This window comes from Salvelinus alpinus, chromosome 9 (assembly GCF_045679555.1).
Source record: "Salvelinus alpinus chromosome 9, SLU_Salpinus.1, whole genome shotgun sequence".
In the NCBI taxonomy this organism is placed as follows: Eukaryota; Metazoa; Chordata; class Actinopteri; order Salmoniformes; family Salmonidae; genus Salvelinus; species Salvelinus alpinus.
Genome location: NC_092094.1, coordinates 22,899,763 through 22,918,477, shown reverse-complemented (window position 1 = coordinate 22,918,477; position 18,715 = coordinate 22,899,763). Strand labels below are relative to the sequence as shown.

The 18,715-nt window shown below is 43.3% G+C and overlaps 1 protein-coding gene across 1 annotated transcript in view; it reads right to left on the bottom strand.

Moving 5' to 3' along the window:
• LOC139583984 (early endosome antigen 1-like) overlaps window positions 1–14,549 on the bottom strand; it is a 57,588-nt gene extending 43,039 nt beyond the window's left edge. Inside the window, exons 1-3 of the mRNA XM_071415475.1 lie at window positions 14,395–14,549; window positions 2,783–2,860; window positions 2,531–2,643 (exon numbers count right to left, since the gene is read on the bottom strand). Of these exons, the coding sequence (XP_071271576.1) occupies window positions 2,531–2,643; window positions 2,783–2,860; window positions 14,395–14,418 (215 nt within the window). The 5' untranslated portion in view covers window positions 14,419–14,549. The remainder of the gene's footprint in view (window positions 1–2,530; window positions 2,644–2,782; window positions 2,861–14,394) is intronic.
• Between the last annotated feature and the right edge of the window lie 4,166 nt (window positions 14,550–18,715).

Here is an 18,715-nt window from a genome sequence, read left to right as displayed (position 1 = left end):
CTAGTATCCTTGTTTTAGATTCCGCATATGTTGTGTACTGTTCTCCACATCTCTTTTGAGTGTAACAAAATTGGGTTGCGAGTTTCAACAGACCTCTCCCCTATAAGACTGTGACAGAGTATCAACAGGGGTGAAAGGATAACTTAGTTCCCATTCTATTGTTATCCAATCCAAGCCAGCATCCCTTTTGCCCCAACGATTCGCCAATTTAGCCATTTCAAATGATAAATTGTACAATTTAACATCTGGTAAAGCGAAGCCTCCTACATCCCTTGGTGAGCACACAATCTTCATATTAATCAATTTTTTCCCCTATCCCACAAAAAGTATTTAGTTAATTTGTCATATTGTTTAAAATACAAGTCGAGAATATTCAAAGGTAACATTGAAGACATATAATTAAAATATTGGGACCACAACCATTTTAATAACATTGATCTTTCCTCATAAAGAAAGTTTAATATTTTCAAATTTTTCTAAATTGGTCTTAATCTTGACTAGTAGTGGCTCAGAATTTAGTCCCATCACTTCCTCCAAATTTGAGCTCAACTTAATACCCAAATATTTCCTCCCATTAGGAACCCATTTGAAATTAAATAGGGTTAGGTTCCAGAGTAACATATGGCATTGCTTCCGACTTACTCCAATACATTTTGTAGCCCGACATACTAGAATATGATTCAATACAATTAAGCAATCGGGATCAGAGACCAGCAGTAGAATATAATCTGCATACATAAGCAGCTTGTGTCATTTGCCTCCATGTACACCCCTAATTTATGGATCTGTTCTCATCATTGTCGCAAAAGGCTCTAAAACTATGGTAAACAGGAGGGGAGAGCGAGCAACCCTGCCTTGTGCCTCTAGAAAGACAAAAAAAGGAGACATAATTCCATTCGTAAATACTGTTGCTTTAAGATTGGAATAGAGGATTCCTATACATTTACAAAAGTCAGGTCCAAAACCAGGGAGAGAAAAGAGAAGAGCCCACTATACCCTATCAAATACCTTCTCAGCATCTCAAGAGAGCAGTGGTAGGAACTATATTTGAGCGGTTTAACCACATGAGATGTAAGAGCTTCCTCATATTATCAGTTCAGGTCCTGTTCTTAATAAATCCTACTTGGTCACTATGTATAATATTAGGTAGTGCCTTCTCTAAGCATATTGCAAGGGTCTTAGTAATGATCTTACAATCCACATTAAGGAGGCTGATAGCTCTAAAATTCCCAGGTTCTGTAGTATCTCTATTCTTCTTAGGAATCAGTGATATCAAAGCCTCATTAAAGGTGTCTGGAAGGGAACCATTTTTAAATGCCTCCTGGTAAACCACTGTCAATACAGGTACAAGAATGTCAATATACTTTTTGTAGTATTCTACAGGAATTCCATTCAGACCAGGTGGTTTCCCTGCTTTCATAGATACAGTAAGATGTGTCTATAACCTCCTCTTCTGTTATAGTACGGTCCAGGTCCTCTACCTGGCTATCTGATAATCTAGGTAATTATATACCAAACAAAAAAAGTATCCATATCTATGGGGCACGCTGAAAAGGAGGATGTATATAAATCTTCATAAAAATGTTGAAACACACTTTGTCACCATCTTACTGCCCTTCTTAATTGCTGGAATTACATTAGAAGTGTTATGCATTTTTAGTTGTCTTGCTAGTAGCCTGCCTATCTTCTCTCTTCCCTTATAAAACCTGGTTCTAAGTCTAAACAGCGCATATTCTGCCTTTTTGTTATACATTTAGTGCAACTGAAAGGTAAATTTGCAGGCAGTTTGAAATGTGCTATTTGTGAAATGTCTTGCCAAATTGCATCACCGCCTGGTATGGCTACTGCTCAGCATCTGACCATAAGGCGCTACAGAGGGTAGTGCATATGGCCCAGTACATCAATGGTGCCAAGCTTCCTGCCATCCAGGACCTATATACTAGGTGGTGTCAGAGGAAAGATTTTTTTAAATTGTCAAAGACTCCAATCACCCAAGTCATAGACTGTTCTCTCTGCTACCGCACAGCAAGTGGTACCGGAGTGCCAAGTCTAGGACCAAAAGGCTTCTGAACAGCTTCTACCTCTAAGCCATAAGACCGCTGAACAAAAAATCAAATGGCCACCCGGGTTATTTTACATTGAACCCACACCCCCCAATTGTTTTTTACACTGCTGCAACTCGCTGTTTATTATCTATGCATAGTCACTTTACCCCTACCTACATTAACAAATTACCACGACTAACCTGTACCCCCGGATATTGAGTCGGTACCGGTACCCCCTGTATAAAGCCTCGACATTGTTATTTTATTGTGTTATTTTTTTATTAATTATCTTTATTGAACTGCAATGTTGGTTAAGGGCTTGTAAGTAAGTACTCGGCGCATGTGACAAATAGTTTGTTTTGATTTGATGCTTTTGCAGCGGCTAATGCGGATCCTAATAAATACCAAAAATACCAAGAGGACAGGACAACTAAGTATCCTTATAGTGTGCTACAGTAAAGCCAGGAAGAAGACAGTGGTCTTACCGGCCAGGGCCCATGTGGGAGGGCTGGTCTCCTGAATCGTGGTACAGTTCATAGTGCTTAAACAGTTCCTCTGCAGAGTTGTGGGACTTCATGCACTGGGGACAGATGAATCCCTGCACACAGACATAGGCTTGACATGATCAGACTACGGAATACAGGATAGGGATCATGGCCCCACAACTAAAACGTTCAGTGGTACAGTAGGCAATATGGTCCATCAGGTGAGTTACACAAGTAAGAGACACGTGTTACCTCAGAGGTCTGGTCATTGTTGAGGTCTGCACTGGGCTGGTCTGACTCAGAGTTCTGGGAGCCTCCTTTCCCAGGAGTCTGTGGGAGGGAGAGAAGACAAAGGAGGGAGGTGACATAGTCAAATTAAAATGAGTCACAGCAGTGGACATCCTGTTAAGCCATCCATTCGCTGAAATCTACCCAAACAAGTAGCGTTGGCATGTAATGGGTATTGAAGAACAGCTCCGTGAGATACATTTTTGACACCGCGCCCATAACTGTCTGAGAGACTTCCGTTTTTCAACTGTTAAATTCATTTATGTGGGGCTGCATCACAAGGGAGTGTGTCTGAGTCAGAGAGAGAGAGCGACAGAGCTAAGCTTTACCTGTACTTGGCACTTCCACTAGTGTCACCTCAGGACACATAGGGCTGAAACAGAACGCCCCTTAACAGGAGTGCTACTCCGCACACACAAAGATGAATGAATCATGTTTTATGAGGTTAAACTACTTGTAATAGTCTATATCTAAGGAGTCCAAAAGCACAACTCGAAGCAGTAGGCTAGGCCTACTTTCTTACTGTCTGACTGACTAATTGTCAACATTGAGTGTAGAGAAGTTATTCAGTTCACATGAGGATGATTAGCCAAAAGAACAAAGCAGTGTAATCTTCAACTATGTATGGAATTTAGGGAATCTTTTTTTTATTTATTTTTTTGATAATATTGAATAAATATCCATTTAGGTTATCTATGTTGGGTGGGTTTGTGCTATCCCCTGCAGCTCTATAATGCCACTGCAGAGTCTGTGACCGAATTATTGGACATAATATACTCTACAGGAATATCAAAGTTCCAGTGGGATATCTGCTACTCTTAGAGTTACGATCCAATTTGTAAGAATGAATAGAGTGAATGTAAAATTGTTTTCAAAATGGTCACCATCTGCTGGTGATTTGAAGGATATGCAATGACAAGTAAATGGGAGAGCTGTGACTGATTAGGCTACATTGCCTACTATACCAATTTCTCTGTTTAAAATGGGCCATAACTTTAAAAGAAGCAGAGATCCCACTGGAACTTTGATACGCCCGTAGAGTATATTTAGTTCAACAATATATAGAAACATTTGCCAAATCCAAAATAGTATATTTTCAATATTCATGTTTATATGTTCATTTATGAATATTGAAAAATATAAGACAATTGTTATTGAAAACAAAATACTACTCATATTTCAGAGCAAGTGGTAGAGCTTCTTATGACACCAATTTTTTTGTGGCACAGATTAAACATTATGGAGTCTTAAAGGAGGCCTGGGTAAGGCAAAAATGGCATGTATATAATATGCAATTTTTTATTAATTATTTCTCAATTATACTTTTAGATATAAATGTAAAATATATGTCAACAATCCTTCCTCCAAAGGAACATTGTATGGACTACATACATTTCCTGAAAATCATGGTATTAAAAATGCACTATGCCAAAATCGCTCCACCATTTCCTGGTTGCTAATATTTTAGTAGTTCGCCTAATTTCAGTTTGTGAGATAAAACAAGCAAGTATAGTGTAGAGCAGACGCGCAATGCCGGCGGGGGTACACCAAATATATATATATAAATCACAATATATGATATAAATCACAATATATATATATTCCTTCACATTTTCAAACAGTGCATTTATATTTTCCAACAGGGCTATACATTTGGGTGAGGTTTTTTCTCGCCTGAGTAGCCTCGTTTCAATGCCAAAAATAACATTAACAAATCTAGTGTTCAGCGAAATAACAACACAATTTCAAATACTTCTAACCAACCTGCCCTCAAATACACCTCTCCTGTTTTCAACCAAGATCTCAGCGATCACTGCCTCATTGCCTGCATCCGTAATAGGTCTGCGGTCAAACGCTCCCTAAAACACTTCAGCGAGCAGGCCTTTCTAATCAACCTGGCCGGGGTATCCTGGAATGATACTGACCTCATCCCGTCAGTAGAGGATGCCTGAATATTCTTTAAAAGTGCCTTCCTCACCATCTTAAATAAGCATGCTCCATTCAAAAAATGTAGAACCAGGAACAGATATAGCTCTTGGTTCACTCCAGACCTGACTGCCCTCGACCAGCACAAAAACACCCTGTGCGTACTGCATTAGCATCGAATAGCCCCCGTGATATGCAACTTTTCAGGGAAGTTAGGAAAGCTAAGGCTAGCTTTTTCAAACAGAAATGTGCATCCTGTAGCACAAAATCAAAAAAGTTCTGGGACACAGTAAAGTCCATGGAGAATAAGAGCACCTCCACCCAGCTGCCCACTGCACTGAGGCTAGGAAACACTGTCACCACCGATAAATCCACGATAATTGAGAATTTCAATAAGCATTTTTCTACGGCTGACCATGCTTTCCACCTGGCTACTCCTACCCCGGTCAACTGCCCAGCACCCCCCACAACAACTCGCCCAAGCCTCCCCCGTTTCTCCTTCCCCCAAATCCAGATGGCTGATGTTCTGAAAGAGCTGCAAAATCTGGACCCCTACAAATCAGCCGGGCTAGACAATCTGGACCCTCTCTTTCTAAAATGATCTGCCGAAATTGTTGCAACCCCTATTACTAACCTGTTCAACCTCCCTCTCGTATCGTCTGAGATTACCAAAGATTGGAAAGCTGCAGCGATCATCCCCCTCTTCAAAGGTGGTGACACTAGACCCAAACTGCTACAGACCCTGCCTTTCTAAGGTCTTCAAAAGCCAAGTTAACAAACAGATTAACGACCATTTCAAATCCCACCATACCTTCTCCGCTATACAATCTGGTTTCAGAGCTGGTCATGGGTGCACCTCAGCCACGCTCAAGGTCCTAAACAATATCATAACCGCCATCGATAAGAGACATTACTGTGCAGCCGTATTCATCGACGTGGCCAAGCCTTTCGACTCTGTCAATCACCACATTCTTATTGGCAGACTCAATAGCCTTTCTTTCTCAAATGACTGCCTCGCCTGGTTCACCAACTACTTCTCAGATAGAGTTCAGTGTGTCAAATCGGAGGGCCTGTTGTCTGGACCTCTGGCAGTCACTATGGGGGTGCCACAGGATTCAATTCTCGGGCCGACTCGCTTCTCTGTATACATCAATGATGTCGCTCTTGCTGCTGGTGATTCTCTGATTCACCTCTACGCAGACGACACCATTCTGTACACTTCTGGCCCTTCTTCGGACAAACTAACCTCCAGACGAGCTTCAATGCCATACAACTCTCCTTCCGTTGCCTCCAACTGCTCTTAAATGCAAGTAAAACTAAATGCATGCTCTTCAACCGATCGCTGCCCGCACCTGCCCGCCCGTCCAGCATCACTACTCTGGACGGTTCTGACTTAGAATACGTGGACAACTACAAATACCTAGGTCTCTGGTTAGACTGAAACTCTCCTTCCAGACTCACATTAAGCATCTCCAATCCAAAATTAAATCTAGAACCGGCTTCCTATTTCGCAACAAAGTCTCCTTCACTCATGCTGCCAAAGATACCCTCGTAAAACTGACCACCCTACCGATCCTCGACGATGTCATTTACAAAATAGCCTCCAACACTCTACTCAACAAATTGGATGCAGTCTATCACAGTGCCATCCGTTTTGTCACCAAAGCCTCATATACTACCCACCATTGCGACCTGTAAGCTCTCGTTGGCTGGCCCTCGCTTCATACTCGTCACCAAACCCACTGGCTCCAGGTCATCTACAAGTCTCTGCTTGGTAAAGCCCCGCCTTATCTCAGCTCACTGGTCACCATAGCAGCACCCACCCATAGCACATTCTCCAGCAGGTATATCTCACTAGTCACCCCCAAAGCCAATTCCTCCTTCGGCCGCCTTTCCTTCCAGTTCTCTGCTGCCAATGACTGGAATGAACTGCAAAAAACAATGAAGCTGGAGGGTCATATCTCCCTCACTAGCTTTAAGCACCAGCTGTCAGAGCAGCTCACAGATCACTGCACCTGTACATAGCCCATCTGTAATATATCCCATCCAACTACCTCATCCCCATACTGTATTTATTTATCTTGCTTCTTTGCACCCCAGTATCTCTACTTGCACATTTACCTTCTGCACATCAATCACTCCAGTGTTTAATTGGTATATTATAATTACTTCGCCACCAAGCCTATTTATTGCCTTACCTCCCTTATCTTACCTCATTTGCACACAATGTATATAGTTTTTTTTTCTACTGTATGTTTGTTTATTCCATGTGTAACTCTGTGTTGTTGTATGTGTCAAACTGCTTTGCTTTATTCTTGGCCAGGTCGCAGTTGTAAATGAGAACTTGTTCTCAACTAGCCTACCTGGTTAAATAAAGGTGAAATAAAAAATAAAACAGGCAGCTTAGTCAAATAATTAACATCCAATCACATTAACAGTTACTCTCTCGCGGGAAACCTTCGCTCTTGCGCAAAAATTTAGAAACAAAACATGTTTTTTTTTTGCAAGAATAAAGACGACTTTCGAGTAGTAAAACATGTATAAAAGCAACAGATACCATTAATAAGAAGGGGCTAGAAGCATCTTATATGGTGAGCTACCGAGTGGCTAGGACGGGCAAGCCCCATACTATTGTGGAGGACTTCACTGTTCCCACTGCCACGGATATGGCTGGGACAATGCTGGGGGAAAAGGCACAAAAAACTATACAGACAATGCCATCAAACAACACTGTTTCACGACGCATCAGTGACATGGCAGGAGATGTTCTGAAACAATTAGTTCTTCACATACAAGCCAGTGAATTCTATGCGTTACAGCTGGATGAGTCAACAGATGTGGCAGGCCTGGCACAGCTCCTGGTATATGTCCAATAGGTTTATGGGAGGTCAATTAAGGAAGACATCCTCGTCTGCAAACCACTGGAAACCAGGACAACATGACAGTATATTTTTAAAGCACTGGACAGCTTTGTGACATCAAATGGACTTTGGTGGTCAAGATGTGTTGGTATCTGTACTGATGGCGCAAAAGCCATGACAGGGAGACATAGTGGAGTGGTAACGTGTGTGCAAGCAGTTGCTCCAGACGCCACTTGGGTACACTGCAGCATCCACCGAGAGGCTCTTGCTGCCAAGGGAATGCCTGACAGCTTAAAATACATTTTGGACACAACAGTGAAAATGCTTAACTTTGTTAAAGAAAGGCCCCTGAACTCAAGTGTATTTTCTGCATTATGCAATGATATGGGCAGCGACCATGTAACGCTTTTACAACATACAGAAGTGTGCTGGTTATCAAGATTAAAAGTATTGACAAGTTTTTTTAAATTGAGAGACGAGCTTAAAGTTTTCTTTACTGACTACTTGCATGATGACGAGTTTCTCACACGACTGGCCTATCTGGGTGATGTTTTTTCTCGTCTGAATGATCTGAATCTAGGATTACAGGGACTCTCCGCAACTATATTCAATGTGCGGGACAAAATTGAGGCTATGATTAAGAAGTTGGAGCTCTTTTCTATCTGCATTAACACGAACACCACACAGGTCTTTCCATCATTGTATGATTTGTGTGCAAATGAACTGAAGCTTACAGACAATGTCAAATGTGATATAGCGGAGCACCTGAGTGAGCTGGGTGGCAATTACGCAGGTACTTTCCCAAAAATGCATGACAAAAACAACTAGATTCGTTATCCCTGTCATGCCCTGTCTCCAGTCCACTTACCGATATCTGAACAAGAGAGCCTCATCGAAATTACAACAAGCGGTTCTGAGAAAATTGAATTTAATCAGAAGCCACTGACAGATTTCTGGATTGGGCTGCTCTGAGTATCCTACCTTGGCAAATCGCACTGTTAAGACACTGATGCCATTTGCAACCATGTACCAATGTGAGAGTGGATTCTCGGCCTTCACTAGCATGAAAACTAAATACAGGCACAGACTGTGTGTAAAAGGATTTAAGACACTCTCCAATACAACCCAACATTGCAGAGTTATGTGCATCCTTTCAAGCACACCATTCTCATTAACCTGTGGTGAGTAATTCACAATTTTTGATGAACAAATAAGGTTTTATATGTAAGATGGCTAAATAAAGAGCAAATTATTGATTATTGTATTATTATTTGTGCCCTGGTCCTATAAGAGCTCTTTGTCACTTCCCACGAGCCAGGTTGTGACAAAAACGCACTCATTCTTATGTTCAATAAATGTATTGTATAGTGTGTGGCAGGCTTACAATGATGGCCGCCGTTGGCTTACAATGATAGCAAAAAATGGCGCCGGAGGAGATGGCCGCAGGTTTTACGGTCTCCTAACCAATTGTGCTATTATGTGGTGTTTTTCGCAATATTTTTTAATTATTTTGTACATAATGTTTCTGCAACCGTATCTTACGGAAGAAAAGAGCTTCTGGATATCAGGAAAGAGATCACTCACCTCGGATTAGACAAAGATGTCTTCAACAACAACAAGTAGGACTCACACAATATTCTCCAAACACCCCACAGGGCAGACATCCCAATTATTCGCAAAAGGAAGCGACGCAGAGGACGAAGAGCCGGATGCCTCGTCCGGACCCGCAGAAAGCAACTAGGAAAGCTGCCGTTACCGTCAATATTACTCGCCAACGTGCAACCATTGGACAATAAACTAGACGAGGTACGATCACGAATATCCTACCAACGGAACATCAAAAACTGTAAAGCATACAGTTTTTGATGCATATCCTATGCTTTATGGAATCGTGGCTGAATGACATGGATATTCAGCTAGCGGGATACACGCTGCACCGGCAGGATAGAACAGCACACTCCGGTAAGAGGGGGGGGGGGGGGGGGGGTCTGTGCATATTGGTAAACAACAGCTGGTGCACGAAATCTAAGGAAGTCTCTAGATTTTGCTCGCCTGAAGTAGAGTATAGTGATAAATTGCAGGTCGCACTACTTGCCTAGAGAGTTCTCAGCTATACTTTTCGTGGCTGTTTAGTTACCACCACAGACAGATGCTGGCACTAAGACCGCACTCAGTCAGCTGGAGAAGGAAATAAGCAAACAGGAATCCACTCACCCAGAGGCGGCGCTCCTAGTGGCCGGAGAATTTAATGCAGGGAAACTTAAATCAGTTCTACCAAATCTCTATCAACATGGTAAATGTGAAAGCAGAGGGGGGAAAATTCTAGATCACCTGTACTCCACACAGAAACGCGTACAAAGCTCTCCCTTGCCCTCCATTTGGTAAATCCGACCACAACTCTATCCTCCTGATTCCTGCTTACAAGCAAAAATTAAAGCAGGAAGCACCAGTGACTCAGTCTATAAAAAAAATGGTCAGCTGAAGCAGATGCTAAACTACAGGACTGCTTTGCTATCATAGACTGGAACATGTTCCGGGATTCTTCCGATGACATTGAGGAATACACATCAGTCACTGGCTTTATCAATAAGTGCATTGGGGACATCGTCCCCACAGTGACTGTACGTACATACCCCAACCAGAAGCCATGGATTACAGGCAACATTCGCACTGAGCTAAAGGGTAGAGCTGCCGCTTTCAAGGTGCGGGACTCTAACCCGGAAGCTTACAAGAAATCCTGCTTTGCCCTGCGACGAACCATCAAACAGGCAAAGCATCAATAAAAGGCAAAGATTGAATCATACTACACCTGCTCCGACGCTCGTCGGATGTGGCAGGGCTTGCAAACTATTACAGACTACAAAGGGAAGCACAGCCACGAGCTACCCAGTGACACGAGCCTACCAGACGAGCTAAATCACTCCTATGCTCGCTTTGAGGCAAGCAACACGGAGGCATGCATGAGAGCATCAGCTGTTCCGTACGACTGTGTGATCACGCTCTCCGTAGCCGACGTGAGTAAGACCTTTAAACAGGTCAACATACACAAGGCTGCGAGGCCAGACGGATTACCAGGACGTGTGCTCCGGGCATGTGCTGACCAACTGGCAGGTGTCTTCACTGACATTTTCAACATGTCCCTGATTGAGTCTGCAATACCAACATGCTTCAAGCAGACCACCATAGTCCCTGTGCCCAAGAACACAAAGGCAACCTGCCTAAATGACTACAGACCCGTAGCACTCACGTCCGTAGCCATGAAGTTCTTTGAAAGGCTGGTAATGGCTCACATCAACACCATTATCCCAGAAACCCTAGACCCACTCCAATTTGCATACCGCCCAAACAGAGCCACAGATTATGCAATCTCTATTGCACTCCACACTGCCCTTTCCCACCTGGACAAAAGGAACACCTATGTGAGAATGCTGTTCATTGACTACAGCTCAGCGTTCAACACCATAGTACCCTCAAAGCTCATCACCAAGCTAAGGAACCTGGGACTAAACACCTCCCTCTGCAACTGGATCCTGGACTTCCTGACAGACTGCCCCCAGATGGTGAGGGTAGGTAGCAACACATCTGCCACGCTGATCCTCAACACTGGAGCTCCCGGGCCTCCCGGGTGGCGCAGTGGTCTAGAGCACTGCATCGCAGTGCTATGCTGCGCCACCAGAGTCTGGGTTCGCGCCCAGGCTCTGTCGCAGCCGGCCGCGACCGGGAGGTCCGTGGGGCGACGCACAATTGGCTTAGCGTCGTCCGGGTTAGGGAGGGTTTGGCCGGTAGGGATATCCTTGTCTCATCGCGCTCCAGCGACTCCTGTGGCGGGCCGGGCGCAGTGCGCGCTAACCGAGGGGGCGGGTGCACGGTGTTTCCTCCGACACATTGGTGCGGCTGGCTTCCGGGTTGGAGGCGCGCTGTGTTAAGAAGCAGTGCGGCTAGGTTGGGTTGTGCTTCGGAGGACGCATGACTTTCGACCTTCGTCTCTCCCGAGCCCGTACGGGAGTTGTAGCGATGAGACAAGATAGTAATTACTAGCGATTGGATACCACAAAAATTGGGGAGAAAAGGGGATAAAAAAAAATAATAATAAATAAAAATAAAAATAAAAAAAAAAAACACTGGAGCTCCCCAGGGATGCATGCTCAGTCCCCTCCTGTACTCCCTGTTCACCCACAACTGCATGGCCAGGCACGACTCCAACACCATCATTAAGTTTGCTGATGACACAACAGTGGTAGGCCTGATTACCGACAATGACGAGACAGCCTATAGGGAGGAGGTCAGAGACCTGGCCGGGTGGTGCCAGAATAACAACCTATCCCTCAACGTAACCAAGACTAAGGAGTAGATTGTGGACTACAGGAAAAGGAGCACCGAGCACGTCCCCATTCTCATCGACAGGGCTGTAGTGGAGCAGGTTGAGAGCTTCAAATTCCTTGGTGTCCACATCAACAACAAACTAGATCGGTCCAAACACACCAAGACAGTCATGAAGAGGGCACGACAAAGCCTATTCCCCCTCAGGAAACTAAAAAGATTTAGCATGGGTCCTGAGATCCTCAAAAGGTTCTACAGCTGCAACATCGAGAGCATCCTGACCGGTTGCATCACTGCCTGGTACGGCAATTGCTCGGCCTCCGACCGCAAGGCACTTCAGAGGGTAGTGCGTACGGCCCAGTACATCACTGGGGCAAAGCTGCCTGCCATCCAGGACCTCTACACCAGGCAGTGTCAGAGGAAGGCCCTAAAAATTGTCAAAGACCCCAGCCACCCCAGTCATAGACTGTTCTCTCTACTACCGCATGGCAAGCGGTACTGGAGTGCCAAGTCTAGGACAAAAAGGCTTCTCTAGGACAAAAAGGCTTCTCAACAGTTTTTACCCCCAAGCCATAAGACTCCTGAACAGGTATCCAAATGGTTACCCAGACTATTTGCAATATGTGACCCCCCCAAACCCTCTTTTACGCTGCTGCTACTCTCTGTTTATCTTATATGCATAGTCACTTTAACTGTACATTCATGTACATACCCCGACCAACCAGTGCTCCCGCACATTGGCTAACCGGGCTATCTGCATTGTGTCCCACCACCCGCCAACCCCTCTTTTTACGCTTCTGCTACTCTCTGTTCATCATATATGCATAGTCACTTTAACGATACCTACATGTACATACTACCTCAATAAGCCTGACTAACAGGTGTCTGTATATAGCCTTGCTACTCTTTTTCAAATGTCTTTTTACTGTTGTTTTATTTCTTTACTTACCTACACACACATACACACACACATACCTTTTTTTCCCACACCATTGGTTAGAGCCTGTAAGTAAGCATTTCACTGTAAGGTCTACACCTGTTGTATTCAGTGCACGTGACAAATAAACTTTGATTTGATTATATATATATATATTTTTTACATTTGAGAGTGTGCTGACTCTGGTGCAGCTGGAGTTTGAATGTTTGAAGGGATACAGGACTATAAAAAGTTTGGGAACCACTGGTGTAGAGGATCATTGTACCATCTAAACATCTGAAATATATTTTCCATAACCAAAAATATTGTATTTTCATTTGTTTGAAGCCGGTGTACAAAAACGAAAGTAAAATATGAAAAACTGAACTTAAAACGGGAAGCACATAGAACAGATCTACAACTTCTTAGACTTGCTTTCAATGATAATGACAGATCTAGAACTCACATTTCTATGAGAATGTTGTCAGTTCACCCCAAAATGTACATATTGCAGCTTGAATTATTTTTATCCTGGTTTCAAGAGGAATTATTCATTTCCATAGGAAAAAGGGAAAATCGACCTAATGTGAAATGAAAGTGAAATGCTGGAGGTGACAGAATTTAGCAAATGGCCGGCCAAAACTGTTGTGGTGACTAACAAGTAGGCTAAATATAAATATATGTACTGAATGAATGTGTATCTGTGGTTTAGCATGAACAACGAGCTGTTCACGAACACCTGACTGTTCTGCTGACCACTGCAACCGCGATCATGCAACAGGAAGTGTTGGGATGGGGCTAACTTTTACAACACTCAATAGCTTTGATTTCACCAGTGTACCTAACCATCTCATGTTTTGGTGGCAAGCATGTACAGGACAAAGAATTAGCGAAAGAAAGGAGTACGTAAACTGTCAATGTATTATGACACATAATTTGGCCTTGATTCAGCAGCACACAATAACAGCTGGCCTTTGAGTGCCTGATATTGCCATGTAACGTTATAAGCCATTCATTGCTTGCATGTTTGTTAGCAAGCTAACTAGCTACTCGCATACCGGTAACTTAAAACGAGAAGGCTAACCAAAGATAGTGGACAAATGAAGATGTCTCCCTCAAACCGTTTACCAAAAGGTCACAGTTCCGGTCTACTTAAGTGGTGTCGTTGGATAGGTAATTGTTCTAAAGTTACAATTTGAGCGAACAAGTTGGCTAGCCATGCCCATCCTCCAAAAAGCTTAGCTAGGTAGCTGTAACGTTAGCTACTAGCCGGGCACTTTGCGTAACATTAGCCATGAGCCAAACTATCTAAGCTAGTAAGCACATTGTACCAACCATATATTTATCTCCACGGTACCAACACACTAGCTGTCTACTACTGTTCAAACTGACTGTAGTTTATATACGTGGACATTTGATGCTAGCTAGGCCCGTTTTGTTGTGTCGGCCTGACTGGCTGACAACAGACACAGAGCGCAGGCCTGTGCAACACAAGGAAAGCGACTTGGTATCATATAAACTGTACGCCTGCCGCTTTGATTCTGGAATCTTACCATTTGAAGTATCCGTCTAAGCATGCTCGATATCGATTTATGTTTGACTGTAAAATGAAATACGATTAATGTTCCAAGGGAAAAGTTTAAGCCCGTTGTTGGTTCTCGGAACACCTGACCAAGCCCACTGCTTCTGGGGCGGGGCAGAGCTCCGTCTGAAGTAAAGGCTACATTCAAGACATTTAATTGTTTTCAAACGTTGGATAGCCGGTGACTTTACTGTGTTTCAGAGGGCAACAGGACCCCATCATAGAGATAGTTGGAGGACTAAACTTGTATATAACCCATTTTAGCAAGTACATTGCAGTTGAGGGCTTTCACCATTTTAAAGTATTCAACTGGGTGGGGATTTATTTGGGTTGGGAGCGATCAGCCAATCATCAGAGTATTGTCTTCTTCTTCAAATTGGGTGCTATGGTTTGTAAATGGCTTTAAGATACAGTATATCATCGCCATAGTGGCCAGAATAAATGAAACACAAGATTTGGTTCACAACTCCAGCACTGTAAATCACCTATATTAGCTTTACACTTTTTTTCAAACACAAAAGAATAATACAATTGACTACTTTAAAATTGAGCCTCAACGGCGGTTAGTGTCGTTACAGTAGCCAGTCCATTCATTTCGTGTGTCCCCACACTTCCAGTATCACAATCTTGCGTGCCACCTCAGACCAGAACCTCACTGGACACCATCCCAATTCTGACCCCAATGTAGCAAATGGCAGGAGTTTGCAAACATCACAATGTGGCCCATCCGTTATCATTACTTAACAGCTCCCCTGTTTTTTTGACCATATGCTTTCTTGAATTTAACCCTCTTAAGAATCTGCTGAGGTAAGAGTTGTGAGAGTTGTGGTGCTCCCGAGTGGCGCAGAGGTCTAAGTCACTGCATCTCAGTGCTAGAAGCGTCACTACAGACCCTGTTTCGATTCCAAGCCGTATCACAAGTGGCCGTGATTGGGAGTCCCATAGGGCGGTGCACAATTGGCCCAGCGTTGTCCGGGTTAGGGCCTGGCCGGGGTAGGCCGCCATTGTAAGTAAGAATTTGTTCTTAATTGACTTGCCTAGTTAAAAAAAAAAAAAAAAGTCTAGTCTATAATTTGAACGATGTGGTACATGAGCTTGATTGACAGACAAATAAAGGGAAATTAGTGTACTTTGTGGGGTTTTAGAAAATACCTTGAAAATTAGTCCAAATGAAGGACAATATAAATAAAAAAGCTAAGCTAAAATCACATGTTACCTACTAGTAATATTAGTACCAGAAGGATCCTTGATATTTGCTGTCTGAAAAGCTCAAATAAACTAAGAAAGTGATCACAAGACACGTTATGGGCTAGTAAGGAAGGCAAATTCAAGTCAGACCAGCTCCTGCCCAACAGAAACTACAATATGTGTAGACATGCTACTCCACTACATTCCTTGATAGCTTTTAGGCTTTTTTTTCTGCCCCCATTCTTGTAGTAGAGACTCTTGGGGGTCTATAGAATTTAGGGTGAGAGTGACTTACAATGAGAGAAATGCCTCTGAAGGATGTTTGAAGTTTGAAAACTTTGGTATGTTACATTTAACTAATACATTTAATAACACATAAGCTGTAATCATCTACTTGGAGAAACTCAATCATCACAAACATAGTCCAGTTTTGATATTGAAATACAGTATCTTTATTTAAGCATGAGAGTGAAGAGCAGAGAACACATTTGTGCATACCAATACAGTAAGTACATTCTGTAACTTTGATTGGAAAGATAAAATAATTATAAAATGCTATTTTAATATCTTTCCTAGGCTTTGTGTAATATCATGGGAGTTGTTGCTTTCAGTTGTCTGACAAAGCCAGAGCTGATAGGTGACTGCCTCCTTTGCATTTGGTGAGTCGATCATGTCACTATGCTCTTGTTTATGCCCCATTTAATCCCATTTAATTTCTCCAAATTCTAATGATCTAGGATGGAAGAGTGCCCTTGAAAAACTAGTAATATTTTTCAATAAAACTGTACATATTAAAATCAAACCAAGTCGTTTTGGCAAGATTTGCTAACCATATATTGCATCTTTGTCACATCTGCTCCTGAAAAGCCCTCTATTGCTCATCTTGTGTCTCCTTGACCTGCCGCCACTCCCCCAGTACCCTCTCCCTCTCTCTGTGTGTGTGTGTGTGTGATTGTGTGGGCAGAAACAGGTGTGCTGCAGTCAGAGCATATCCCCACCAGCTGCAACCTGTTCCATAATCAAGACCTCTAGAAATCCTCAGTCCTGCCACTTCCACACTGCCAGATCGTAATCTCTGCTCAGTCAATCTACGCGGCTAGCTGTTTGTTACTATTAGATCCTGTTAGCCTGTTGTGCCTGGTTTCCTTGCCTGACGCTGTTTTCCTCTTCACTACAGTTCCGCCCGCTCTGACCCTGGTCCCTGTCTCCAGTTCCACGTCTCGTCATCCCTCTACTCTGTCCTGGATTCCCCACTCTACTACTCTCTTGGATTCCCTTCCGGACCTGCTTACCCTGTCCCAACCCCTCTCGCTCCAGCCTCAGCCTCCGCACCTGTTTTCCTGCAACCCACCAAAGCTTCCCCTGGCCTACACTCCCACTTCCCCCTGTGTTTCAATAAATACCTTGGTTACTTCATCCCAGTCCCCTCGTCTGAGTCTGCTCTTGGGTTCCCATGTTCCACTCCGTGTAACGATCTTCACATACACTACATTTAAATACTATTCAAAAGCATCATGGTCTCCTTGATGATCCGCTCCAGGCACAAGCCCTCTCAAAACTTTTCATTACAATCTTTTTCTCTTCCAGCAAAAGTATAGCCTAGTTAAGCAGACTGACCACTGCCGCTCACGTATAGTTTAATTTCACTTGTCAAGTGAAACAGAATGTGAGCCATCACGTGATCAGGCTGGTTCTACCAGGCAAGCGAAAGTATCTGTGCTAAAAGTATCTGTTTTCCCTCCCAGTGTACACATGCAAAGCCTATGAATGACACACAATACACAGGTTACTATGGTTGTAAAGGCACTTGATAGGACTCCACATTCCTAGCTTTAGATATAACTGATCCACATATTATGGTTCTTGATTCTGTGTTCCGTTTAAAATACGTGTAAGTCATCGGCCTTTATGCTTTCACTGATCAATCATGTTGGCCCACACAGCAACAACTTAAATAAGCTTAAGTTATGTCATAGCCCTCCCAGATAAATATAAATGTAACTTGTAACATTTCTCACATAAAAAAAATCCTTAGGTTATATTCTAAAAATACATTTGTACAAACCCTTTGTTCTTGTGTAATACTGTGTGGTTGTAGAGAAGTGAACATCGTCTTTGGTTCATTGAGTTATCATGTTTCTAGGCCAAGGCTCCTCTTTCAAACTCACTATGTAAACTAGCAAACAGCTAGTAAAGACAATATGATGCTACTTATTACTATACAACAATATTAGGCTTAGTTGTGGTCAGTTTGCAGTGTACAAATTATTGGAGGGTGTCTGAGGCACCGGCTCCTCCGCCAGCCACAATGGGTTTGGCGGCCGGCTCGAGGCGCAAAAACCGCCGGACCTCCTCTGCCATTTCACCAGCCATTATCATCGGCAGCTCTATGGTGAGAAACATCTCAGTTCCCGGGGCCAAAAAACTGTGCTATCCTGGAACACGAGTACAGGACATTACTAGGCTGCTTCATACCGTTCTACGACATCTGCCGGGAGCTGACGCTGTCGTAGTCCATGTGGGGTCAAACAACATTAGGAGGGCTAGCTCGGAACTGCTGAAACTGGATTTTAAAGAACTGATTCTAGCTCTGAAAGACTCCAAAAAGTGGCCAATTATTTCAGGCCCTGTGCCATCACTGGACCGTGGCAGCGAAATTTTCAGCAGGCTACTGTCATTACACATCTAGCTAAAAGACTACTGTATCGCTGTTGGCATAACTTTTATAGATAACTTTCACACCTATCGGAAACAGAAGATGCGCTACAGGAATGACGGAGTTCATCCAAATCATCTTGGAGGACCCGGTCCTCGCATTTCAAGGCCGCGTTGAGACAATCACTTATCAGTGACCCAAGACCTGCTCAGATAACCCCTAGCATTGTGTCGTTGAGCTGTCGTAGTGCTGCTGCAAATGTACATTTTCCCAGGGGTGTTGTCAGTAAGTAACCTAATTTATGTTCCTCTAAATGCCTCTCAATCCGACAGCTATTGTCAGCAGTAATCATGTGCCTACGAACCCGAATTCTCTTTTTGTAATGGGTCGCCAAACGGCCTATAAGAACTCTCACCTTCATGCTATGTGATTAGATGCTTATGTTTTT